The sequence below is a fragment of the Phragmites australis genome, chromosome 6, assembly GCF_958298935.1.
Source record: "Phragmites australis chromosome 6, lpPhrAust1.1, whole genome shotgun sequence".
Taxonomy (NCBI): domain Eukaryota; kingdom Viridiplantae; phylum Streptophyta; class Magnoliopsida; order Poales; family Poaceae; genus Phragmites; species Phragmites australis.
Window position 1 is genome coordinate 2,665,741 of NC_084926.1, and position 12,216 is coordinate 2,677,956.

At 40.7% G+C, this 12,216-nt stretch overlaps 1 protein-coding gene across 4 annotated transcripts; it reads right to left on the bottom strand.

Annotated features, from left to right (window-relative positions):
- Window positions 1–298: 298 nt before the first annotated feature.
- On the bottom strand, window positions 299–9,861 carry LOC133921067 (phosphoinositide phosphatase SAC2-like). 4 transcript variants are annotated; one of them, XM_062365784.1, is made up of 16 exons: window positions 9,369–9,860; window positions 8,254–8,458; window positions 8,003–8,168; window positions 7,386–7,608; window positions 7,005–7,057; window positions 6,729–6,910; window positions 6,546–6,643; window positions 6,308–6,435; window positions 6,112–6,234; window positions 5,578–5,986; window positions 4,765–4,886; window positions 4,535–4,636; window positions 2,134–2,337; window positions 1,853–1,972; window positions 947–1,022; window positions 299–755 (listed from the first exon to the last, which is right to left on the bottom strand). In XM_062365784.1, the coding sequence occupies exons 1-16, from the start codon at window positions 9,459–9,461 to the stop codon at window positions 669–671; spliced, it is 2,391 nt and encodes a 796-aa protein (XP_062221768.1). In that variant the 5' UTR covers window positions 9,462–9,860; the 3' UTR covers window positions 299–668. The 4 variants fall into 4 exon arrangements, 3 of the variants coding, with proteins under 3 accessions (XP_062221768.1, XP_062221767.1, XP_062221769.1); XM_062365783.1 differs by having other exon boundaries at window positions 7,005–7,081; window positions 9,369–9,859; XR_009910206.1 differs by lacking the exon at window positions 299–755 and having other exon boundaries at window positions 946–1,022; window positions 1,853–1,958; window positions 7,005–7,081.
- Window positions 9,862–12,216: the final 2,355 nt, after the last annotated feature.

Here is a 12,216-nt window from a genome sequence, read left to right on the forward strand (position 1 = left end):
TCACCTCATTCAAATACAACAACAGTCTATGGCTGGGCCCGCAAGGCAGCCGATGCATCCGGGAGGCATCCAGAATGTGTATGTGTAGCTGGGCAGCCGTCGATGCAATATCCACAGCCTCGCCGTCCTTGTCCCTGCCACAGGCCTAGCCGGTGCAACATATACGGCCGAGCTTGTGCGCCACACGGTCCACATCAACAAAAATAACCTATAGCATCAATATGCTTGAAAACGATACAATTTCACTAGATGGGAATAAGAAAAGACGTTGGGAGAAAACGGTGCTTTGCACTCCACCTCCACCGAAAACACCTCAAGCATATATATATATTTACACATGAAACATGGAATGCTCCAAGGAATAATGATACAATTTCAGAATAATAATAGTAACCACACCTATCTCTATTTTCTTTCAAAAGAAAAATACCTATCTACTCGCCCAAGGTAAAAACATGTGAACACATAAACAGATGGTATACAGTATACGTCCCTAAAGGACTCTGGGATGATGCTGGCATATATCACGAGACGAAGCCTGACGTGCTGTGCCATCCATGTCATGCTCACCTCCTAATCTCCTACTTGGATCTGTCCGACGACTACTTGGTAAAGAGAAGCTGGTCTTTCAAGTAGTCAGGCATACATGACACAACACCAGAGTAATCTCAATACCAAAAGGTGTCTCCGTGATAAACCCACTGCACAAAATGCTCAGGTAACTTCTGAGCCTGCATTTCAGCGACTTGGTTTTCCTGAAAAGACAAAGATTGGACATTTGGTTTAATCTATTGGCACAGTGATATTTATTAAAGGCATATTACGCCATGTGGATTGTCTATCCCACCACCGAAAAATTGTGAACAGATTCCAATGCACCAAAATGCTGGGTGGGGGGGAGAAGATCGTTTTATGGACAATCTGGATTTTGGGATCGTATGCTCACCTTGATGTACGGATCAATGCCACTGATGACATTCTCGGTTGACAGGTTCACATCTGGTGTGGTAATTGCAGTAGACCTGTTTAAGTGTTATGGAAAGAGACAGTTAGTTTAGGCAAGCTATCTAGTTTGTTAGTATTAGGCATATTAGAGAGTCCTAGCCGGTAGTCTATTTCCTAGTTTCCTAAGTTAGAAGGCACCTCTTATATAAAGGTAGCCTAGTCTTTGTTTAGGGAATCAAGCAAGAACACAGGAAGGGATTTGCCCAGATTGGTTAATCAGAGCCTCTAGTCGACAGGCGAAGCCCGATGACTCGAGGGCGATCTGCCCTTGGCATAGATGAGAGCCTCTTGTTGCAGGGAGAAGCCCTGCGACTCAAGGGCGATCTGCCCTATCTTATCTCTGCTGTACAACTCTGTATCCATCATATCAAGCAAAGTTGACCAAGATACAGTGAGAAAAGAATAATATTTTTGTTGATGTCTTCAAAGCAGCAGCAGGGAGCAGAACAGAAGACGCTAGTTGATTGGAATATTAGATGAACAAAAGGAGCACGAAGACAAAACATAGGAATGTGGTTCTCAGCATATACTATCTTATCAAATGGTACCACAAAAGATCATACAGATCTGTGTTCAATAGTACGGGTATAGCTATGTGATTGCAAGTGCAAGGGGACTTTGTATGCATATGGAGCTAAGCACAACAGAAATAACAAGAAGACAAGTATTATTGTCCTTCATCTTCTTCTTTTCCTTTGTTATTTTTTTTCCTTTTTCAATTTTCTTAGCCCGAGAGAAAGAAAGGTGCATACAAAATAACAAAGTGAGTTTTTAGTGGAAGGCTATGATGGTAACTGAGCATGGAAGAAGACATTATAAAAAAATAAACAAAAATTGCAAAATTGACCTTTCATCGCTTGAAGTTGAGAGCCATTCAAGATCCAGGAAGTTTGAGTCACCAGAATCATTGCAATATTCATGTTCAGCGCTTGGGACATGAAGTATACGAGACACTGTGGGAGTATATCTGAAACAAATTTTAGCAAAGAAAGAAACTGCCACATATAAATGATAAATTTTCATTATTTGAATTTGAAACACGGTATCCACACCATCTTCTAGTAAGTTATTATGCTATCAACAAAGAAGATAAATGAAGGAAATAGGCCTCAATGAACAGAAACCAACCTTAGGTTTGACATCCCACTTTCACAGGCTGATGAAATTTCATTTTCATGCATTGAGTCAGATTCCAAATTTGGAAACTGTATTCCACTCTTAACGTCAGGTTGCGCTGCATTCAACGGTTCCTTGTGGCCACGGCCGGAGCCAGATATAGAAGTGTTGCTTTCACGAAGAATGCTGCCATCTGATTTCACTCTTTTCAATGTACTGTGACATCAAATTAAATAGTCAATGATAAGAAGGATGTTGTTGATTCACGACATGCATGTTTTATTAAGACTAAAACTTTGGGTTCTCTTCAAATGTGGTAAGAGGTCCTCATGCCTCTTGGTGTTCATCAGTGCGTTCAACACAAACACACTGCTGCAAATTACTCAAAGAAAAAAACTGCTGCAAATTCAAAAACACTCTGCAAGATAATTTCTTTCAATGAAATCTCAGCTCTATTAGAAAACTGTATCATGTACAACCAGTCACTGTATTTCTTGCTACTGCATTACAGTACCTAGTAAGCAAGTACCATGTCTTTATCAACAACAACAACAAAGCCTTTCAGTCCCAAACAAGTTGGGGTAGGCTAGAGATGAAACCCATAAGATCTTGCAAGTCTAGTCATGGCTCTGGCACGTGGATAGCTAACTTCCACGCACCTCTGTCCATGGCTAGTTCTTTGGTGATATTCCAGTCTTTCAGATCCCTCTTTACAGACTCCTCCCATGTCAAGTTTGGTCTACCTCGACCTCTCTTGACATTATCCGCACGCTTTATTCTTCCGCTATGTACAGGCGCTTCTGAGGGCCTGCGTTGTATATGCCCAAACCATCTCAAACGATGTTGGACAAGCTTCTCTTCAATTGGTGCTACACCAACTCTATCACGTATGTCCTCATTCCGAACCCGATCCTTTCTTGTGTGGCCACACATCCATCTCAGCATGCGCATCTCCGCTACGCTCAACCGTTGGACATGTTGCCTTTTAGTTGGCCAACATTCTGCGCCATACAACATCGCAGGTCTAATTGCCGTCCTATAGAACCTGCCTTTTAGCTTCTGTGGTACTCTCTTGTCGCAGAGGACGCCGGAAGCTTGGCGCCACTTCATCCACCCGGCTTTGATTCGATGGCTCACATCTTCATCGATTTCACCATCCTTCTGCAGCATCGACCCCAAATATCGAAAGGTATCCTTCTGAGGTATCACCTGCCCGTCAAGGCAAACCTCATCTTCCTCGTGCCTAGTAGTACTAAAATCGCATCTCATGTACTCAGTTTTAGTTCTACTAAGCCTAAAACCCTTCGACTCCAAGGTCTGTCTCCACAGTACCATGTCTTTATCATTATACTTAATTTTAGTCCACATGGGATCATACTTAATATGCAATGCAAATGATAATCCTTATATAGACTGTTCAGGATTCACAACTAAGATGGCCCAATGAAGCCTCGATCTATCAATACTGTGCAGGACATCAAGAAGAAGATACACAGCCTTGCCAAGATCAGAGTTAAAACCATCAGATGATCGGCAAATGGAGCAGCTCAAGGTCTAACTAGGATTGGCTGTAAAGGAAAGGTCTTAGTAATATGGTTCCATGTACATCCAGCTTTATTATGGTCTAGTTTGCGAAAGGATTGTAATGCCATTTTTATTGATTAATGACTAAGGCCAGTCTTTTTCTCAAAAAGAAAAGTAACACAACAATAGAGCGACAGCCGCACAATGGGGATTATTGTGGCAATGAGAGGAACAATGGATACAAGGGTAAGATAGGGCAGATCACCCTCTAATCCTAGGCTTCTCCCATAGACTCAAGGCTCTGATCGATGCCAAGGGCAGATCGCCCTCTAATCACCGGGCTTCTCCCGCCGAGAAGAGGCTTTGATCGATGCCATCTGGGCAAAAGCCCTTTGCTGAATTCTTCTTGCTTCCAATGATGCGCGGCTGCCCCTTTTTATAGAGAGGGGAAATTACAATCCAAATCCAACTACAAATCCTAACTTGCCTAATTTATCTCTAGCTGAATTGGAAACTAATCAAACTTTATCTCCTAATCAAATCCAACTTATCTCCTGCCCATAACAACTAGATAACTTGCCTAAATTAACTTGACTCTTTCCATAACTTGATACAAATTATCTATTGTAAAGTTCTTTTAAAACAACTACAAAGCCTTTTTCAAATAGAGGATATATAAGAGTAAAAAGTATATAACCTCTGTTTTTTCCTCATTGGTTTTCACCTCTAGCTTACCCCAACTTGCTTGGGACAAAAGGCTTTGTATATTTCGTTGTTTCGAGTATAGTGAATGCATTACAGCCTAATGGATGCCCTTGCAATTATCTCAAAGCATGAAAATACTTAACGATTGATGTACTATGTGGTTACATAAATATTCTTAATTTACCTTGTGCAGTCATCAAAAAGTTCATTGCTATGCTCCCCGGAAGGTGATTCTAGCTCCCAGAGTGCAGGTTTTCCCTGCTGTGGCTGGAAGTATCCCAAAAATCTGAAATACAAGAAGGGGAATACCAAGTGATAAATAAAACAAAACCATGAAAACATTGTCAAAGTCCACATTATAACTCATTAATTCAAGGAAAAAATGCTCTGCCATGGATACTCAGTAAAACATACAAGTTTATGGCCGCCTGTTTGTTAGCATCTATGCAGGTGTTGCTATAGTGCCGTTGTAGCGTCCTGAAGAACTCTTGTGACCGAATAAAAAGCTTCAAGTGGCCTCTCTTTGCAGAGAATATCTTCAGAGAAGATCACATGACATAAAATTAGAGCAATGCTGAAACCAAACAACTAAACATGAAACAATAGCATAGAGGAACAAGAAATGATTTGACACAGAGCAATGCAGATACATTATCCACTTGAACGATGGTAGTTTTGCTAGATGGAAATAATAGAGATCTGCATTAAATTGGCCCTTTTTGTTTTAGCTTGTCATTTAACTGCTAGGTTATTAGGAAATTTTAATAATGAAAAATATGTTCATTAGATATTGGCAGTTAACTTTTCACTTAGCATATGCCATGATTAGTCTTCATCAAGGTTCGTACAACAGTGATGCATCAAGGAAAAATATATTATGTTCATTCGACTAAGTGTTACAGTTCAAGTAAGTTCCAGTTTAATATTTCTCCTAGGAGCAACTGCCACGAGGAACTGTTTGTGTGGCTCCAGCATCTTGAAGTCAGTATATGGTGCAAATAAAATAATGTGACTTAAAATAGGCAGGGCTAGCTAGGTTTAGTAATGGTATCAAAACGAACAAACTCATTCATTTCAACGTGAAAGAATAAAGACCAAAACAAGCATCTTTGTATGCTCACGTGGTGCACAGCAACTCAAGTTAATGAATTAACCAGTGGAAAAACTGCAACCAGATACTGTATCCCCTTCCTGCCATTGCAGCCGAAGAACATACCACAAAATTACCTTGTTATGAGCAGCCGAACCGCTATACTGTACAGCAAGGGTGTCACCCATTCGCTCATAAAAGTGCATCAAATGATGGGCCAAGGGAGATTCTAAACCGAGTTCTGGAGATTGCACAGAACCAAGCGCATGCAGCTGATGTCCAAGAGCAGCTAAACCATACGCATACTGAGCAACATTAGTACGATCCAAGCAATCTATGCAGTTTGTCCGTAAGACACCTTTTTGGAATTTCGGTGGTTTTGGTGGGGGCAATTCACTATTCTCAACTTTGTCTTCTCCAGTCGCATTACCAGAGGAATCAGAGCTGCCAGAGATATCCTCTTGGGACATGTCACCAACAATATCAGTACATTCTGTGTTGTCGCTATTGCTGTTGTCGTCACATAAATATGGATCAAGACCACTCCTATAAAGCATGAACAAATAATCAGATTAATTAAATTCTCAAAAGAAAAAATAGTACCCACTCTTGAGGTACAACAGAAAGTGATCTGTATAGCGAATAAGCTAGTATTGGAGAAAAATGCTTACAATGGAGCGGGCCAATGTGCAGCAGTCTCAGACCCTGGTGCAACTTGACAATAGAAGAACTCGGTTAAACTCAGAGCCCGAAATGCCACTTTCAGTAGAACATCGAGCACATTTGTCGGTTTGCTGAAATAGAACTACTTCAATAACAACATTACAAGACAATAAGAGATGGGAAACAAAATATAACAATGAATACCCTTGAGAGTTTTTATGAAGATCCCAATGTAAGAACCTCAGCTGATTCTCCTCTGATAAGTTATTGTTTATTACCCTGATTGCCTTATCAAATTCACAGCGAAGTATAGACTCTCGCCTCTCGCGTGTCTTCCAAGTAAACAACAAAGACAACCATATAAGCAGGGTATAGCAAATTATCATTCATGTGCAGATATAATGTCAAGATGCTGCTAATCAGGATAAGAGGGTAAACTCACCTTAATCAAGTTCAAGATAATGATAGGATTTCCATATCTTCCTCTAAGATTTTCAAAATGAAGCCTGGTAGCTTCATAATTATTGTCCATCTCATGCACTGACGAAATGGGAAACTTTTATTTGCAAAGTTGTCGAAAAATGCAAGATGCATCAAAGTCTCATAGACAGTTTTTGGATCTTACATATGATATTAGGTTTAATATTCAACTTCGATGTCTCCTGTGACCAGAATAGCGGGATTGAACCCCTGTTCTGCACAACAGAACTTACTTCTGTAGGTCCAGCCACAGCTTCATAGACAATTTGCTCAGTCTCTACGTCATTTGCTACTCTGCCCTTCTCATTCACCCCCCTCTTTAAATATCTGCTCAAAATCCATTAAATTGCGTGAACCCAAACTTCATGCCAAACAATTAAGGGAGACAAATTATTTTAAAATAAGTTTCACATGCACAAACCTGGTTCCAGCATAATGTCTCGAGCGTCTAGCAATGAGCGTGAGCATAATATCCTTCCCAGATATTGAGAATGTATCCTAATAACATGGCATCAGTTTTTCTAATATTCAGAGACAAAATCTAAGAATGGTATTTAGCGGTTATTTTTCTATCAAAGTGAGGAAATGGCTGGATCACGATCGGGACACACAGACAAAACAAAGAAATGAGTAGCAATGTGATTCTGTTAAACAGGACAACCAATGAAGAAGTAAATGGGCGACTTTGAATTCATGGCTGACATAAACAAGTACCTACTAACAGACTCCTGAAAGCATTTCTAGTATTCTCATTAAAAAGTGATTACCTAATTTAAAGGAAACCAATATCTTAAGCACATACCTGCTTAAAAAAACCATAGACCAATGCAACGGTCCACAAAGTATTTCTTAGACGATTGCGGATGTGTCGTGTCAGAAACTCGTTCCACACAAACATTGTCTCATACAAGGTCCATCCATCCTGTGGATCACTCAAGTTCTTCTGAAGACTTCTCATGATACGGTATGAGTAACTGAAAAAGAAATCCTTCCTAAGATCAAGTGTGTTCAAGATCTTCTTGTATCTGCAGAATTACAGAAAAAGTCAGCTTATCAATAAGAACTACATTAATTCTTCATTTTTAGAAGAAGGAAAAAAATGGAATAGAATGTTCGCAGCTGATCGTTTGCTTCATAAAAAAATAGTACTGTACTGATATGGAGAAATTACCAATAGTTGATGGAATGGTTCCTTAATACTGCCAAGTTCTAAGAACATTACTACAAAATAACTCAAAGTTTCTACTGCCAAGTTGAGCAGAAAATCAGTATAAAACATACAAGCTACAAAACAATGACATTCACAAATACATTTTCACCCACTGTAATTTTTTCCAGGATCAGTCCAAACATTTTAAGTTAATAAAGAAAATAGTTACAGAGCATCAATAGTTTGATAGTAAATGGGATGAAACAAACCTGGTCTCATCCTTTGAGTTTTGAAAACTTGATCGTGTCTTAGAATTTGCTAACTCGACCATTGAAGTCTTAGTCACCTGGTACACAGGATGACCAAATATTTCCCCAATTTTTTTCTGCTCTGTAATAATTAGCATGTAATATGGCCCAAGGAACTTAATGAAACCTGGGAAGAAAAACCATCATCAAATGTGTGTATGCAAATTAATTTGTTCTCGGTTTGTATAACAAACAAGTAGAGGGAAATTTACCAATTATGCCATAGAATTTTGTAACAAATTTTACCCCACCAGTTGACATGTGGTCTTCATCAAAACCTTTCAACAGATCAGGATATTCACTTTGTGTATACACAGTAGAACACTCATCTATGTCTAGCTCTGATGGCTTAAATCTATCAATCTTGAGTAACCTCCAAAGTGTTTTGTCAGCATCAGTTCCAAGAATGTAAAGTCTCTGCAAAGCAAAGCAAAACAATACTTAGCCCCAATGTCAAATTGTGATGAGAAGGAAGTACATCAGTTATTAAACGAATATATTAATGGTTCCCTCAACTGTTTGAACACTGATCAGCAAACACAGCGACCAACAAATTGTGTCTCTTGCACTTACAGGTGAAATATTATAAAAGAGGGTCTGGGAGGAGTTTCATTGGACCCCTAAGCCCTAGAAGCATTCCTCCTTCCCTCTTGATTCCTTCCAGCACCTCTTAAAACACTGTCCTTAGTAAACTTCATCGTGGTTTAGTATCTATTATAGCTAATGGGCTTAGACATGATTGCAAGTAATACTAATCTGCTTCGTCCCTAACTTTGGACACTAATGATCTATCATAGTTGCTAGCAATAAGGACATCATGATACTGAGAAATCAAACATCAGATGGCAGGCAGATTCTAACATGTGAAGTCGGGAGAATTTTGTGTTACCTTCGATTCTATTGTTAAGTCTGAAATTTTCGAAACATGTTTTCGTAAGAATTCAGCAAGCCAGAGCACCAAAACAAGCGAAAGGTTTCCTGTATTCGATAAGCATTTCCAGAACATGCACCCATACCACGCGTGGGAGCTAGTATTCCAAATCAATCCGCGAAGAGAGAAGCTTGAGGCGACAGTCTAATCACAGCGGCGGATGATATAAAAAACAGTATAACAGCGAAGCCACAACACGATTCGACTACAAAATCACTTGGCACGAATCGATGCAAAATGGCAACTCCAAACGACACGAACAGCTAGAATTCCCAACAGCTCGAGTCGAATGCCCACTCTCGCCTCACCCGAATCAACCGATCCGGAAGCCTGCATCCCTCCCTCACCAGCCGCTGCTGCAGAAGACGAAGTGAACCAGCGCATTGGGAGGCTCACCGACTCGCTCTCATGTAGCTCGAAGCTCTGCAGGCAGGTCGCCTCCGCCTCCGCCTCCTGCTCCATCGCTGCCGCCGCCGCCGCCGCCGCCATGGCCGGTCCGGCCGGATCACCCGCTCGCTCCACCTCAGGCCCCGCCGCCGCCGCCGGTTCCCCGCCGCGCCACTTCTCGCCGGAACCCTAAATCCCCCGCCGGCAGCTTGAGGTAGAGCATTCCCCGCCGCGCCTCCGGCGAATCAGAGCAGCTCCCGCGACTCCCGAAACCGCGGCCCCGCCGCGCGGGCGAAGGATCAGGAGCTCGAATCGCGGCCCCGGAAGCTTCTGGAGCAGGGAGATTTTGGAGAGGCGAACTTGGCGAGGCGAAGGAATCCGTGAGCCGGAGGCGCAAGCGGAGGGGTGAGGAGGCGCGGCGGGCGAATGCAGGCAGCACAGGTAGGTTGTTACAGCGAGTTTGTTCCCCGTTTAAATTTGGTTGGAGTCCGTTTCCCTGCTGGGACGGTAACCACACACGTCAAGACACAGCCTCATTACAGCGTAAAATGGAAAATCCAAGTAGAAGAACAGGTCATTTTCATTTGCAATTCACCATGCGACAGCACTGGCTTCACGCCTGTTACTATTGCCTCTACGGTAATCCTGAGGAAGGTGCCAGAAAGTGTCCTGTAATCAGCTTGTGATTTGCTATCTCTACTGTACAGCCAGGGTCTCCAAGCAAGGTTAATCTTGAGTTGTATTTGCTTAGCACTTAGGGATCATAGTTTGTGATTTATAATGGAATAAAATAATCTCACCAAGTTGGGAATTCAAGGAGGATGTATCTACGTGGCTGCTTATTGTTCCACGAATTTGGTTTGAGAAGCAGGTAGATAGCAATGCACGAAAGATCTACACCATTATTCAATGGTGGTGCATGAACATACAATAAGTACCGTGATGGAACTAGAGCCATTAAATAGAAGCTTTACATTTCTTTTTTTCTCCTTCTCTTCTTTTCTTCATTTCTATACTCAAAAATTAAAAGAGTGCTTGAGTGCTCCTAGGTGCACCACGAGGATAATTAACTTGAGTCCCCTCCTCCACCCCACGGTGGATCCGTCCCTCAATAAGTGGCACACTACAAAAGTATAATAAGATTCTAACGCTACTTGAATTACGTGACGCGTCACTCGAACAATCTATCTATTTAATATGTGTTTGGTTGGTTAAACAAAGTTAAATATGATAGGATCGTTCTAGACGAGTGATAAAAAAATTGTTTCATTGTTATATGAGATTTACGAGAACATGTTCGGCTAGATATATAAAATGATATAGAAACATATTTAGTTACTTAAAAGTTATGTATTATATTTATGTACAACTTAATTATTTTATAAAAATAATAGTTTCTATATTTGCTATTACCAACAAACTATGATAATCAATACTAATTATTACTAATTCTAATTAATCATAACTTAATTTGTCAAAAATCATCACTAAATACTCACAGTAATAATTAGTTATGATTAATAATATCTAATTATAATTAATATTTAACAAAAATCATTAATAACTACTCATCATCACTAAATATAAGTGATTAGCGGATTGATATAACGTGTAAGAAATCATTTGGCCGATTTTATCGTACAACCTGGTACAATATCTTCTCAATATATTTTAAAAATCTAAATCATCTCATCTTAAACGAAATAGCACGATTCAACGAACTAATTCCACACGATCCCACGTATGTATGAGTTAGTTCCACCAATCAAATAGACCCTTAATTTTTCGACAATAAGACCATCAAATGACGGTCCAGCGGTAGGCCAGTTGTATCTTGTATCTATACACGTCACTGCTCAGTCTCACTGACTACCCAACAAATTACGGGCTCTGCAAAGAAGATCGACCCAGTGCTGCGTCTCTCACGCTTGGCATCCTCTGCATGGCCGAGCCAACTGGGTAGGGGGCGAGCGAGGGCCGAGTCCGGGAGGTTGACCGGCAGACGTGGCGCGAATCGGTTGGGCTGTCGGGGTTTGCGTGCCGGGGGCGCCTCAATCATTGGGCGCTTGATGGGAGCAGTAGCCAAACCGCACGTCGTTTTGTTGCGCCGGAAACTTTGGAGCCTGGTGTAGGGCATCCCTACCTGGCTACACATGAAGCACAACCCTTGGCTCCTTGCAGTTGGACACAAGTCTCACCAGACCTTGCATATTCTTTTGAGGGGATACTTGTGTAAAATCTCGTATCAATGTGATTAACTGGGTTCCACTGTAAAAAAGAAAATTAGCAAATGTTTTTGAGGATTTTAAAACTGATGACACACATGCTCCACTTGACGACATTTTGTGAGGTTAAAATTTTGGCATGTTTGCTTTACGTATCTGCTAGAGAAACTTCAGTTCGCAAATTGCTCACTTTCGTGGTATACTATAGAATGTGACAAACATAAACAAAAATGTTAAATGCAAAGACTTTGGGCTTCGTCAACATGAGCATGCTGTAGGTAGAGACGTGCAAGTTTTGTATTTTATAAGTCAATGTGTCAACCCAAAACTTTAAAAAATAAACTAAAAATCCGTTCCACTCAATTAATTTAAGAAAAAAATAAACTAATTATTCACTCAGAACCACCCATTGAGCGCCCACTTATATTCCTAGTAGCAACAATAAAACCATCATCGGTACATTATTATCTCTTTAGTATTAATAAACACTATGTCTAACTTCTTCAATCGAGCAGTCTGTGTCTGTTAAAGCTATTGTATATAGACATATGATAAATATCTATGAATAAGAGTCCATAAAATCCGCTGTATATAACCTGTCATTCTGAACACTTCATTCTCACCCACGTATT

What these genes read in the sequence shown, in the direction of transcription:
- LOC133921067 (XM_062365783.1), bottom strand. Translation starts at nt 9,461, where the DNA reads ATGGCGGCGGCGGCGGCGGCGGCAGCGATGGAGCAGGAGGCGGAGGCG. An exon ending in AGACATTATGCTGGAACCAG is followed by an intron (nt 6,911 to 7,004) that starts GTTTGTGCATGT and finishes GATTTTGAGCAG; the next exon opens with ATATTTAAAGAGGGGGGTGA. An exon ending in GCACATTGGCCCGCTCCATT is followed by an intron (nt 5,987 to 6,111) that starts GTAAGCATTTTT and finishes CATGCTTTATAG; the next exon opens with GAGTGGTCTTGATCCATATT.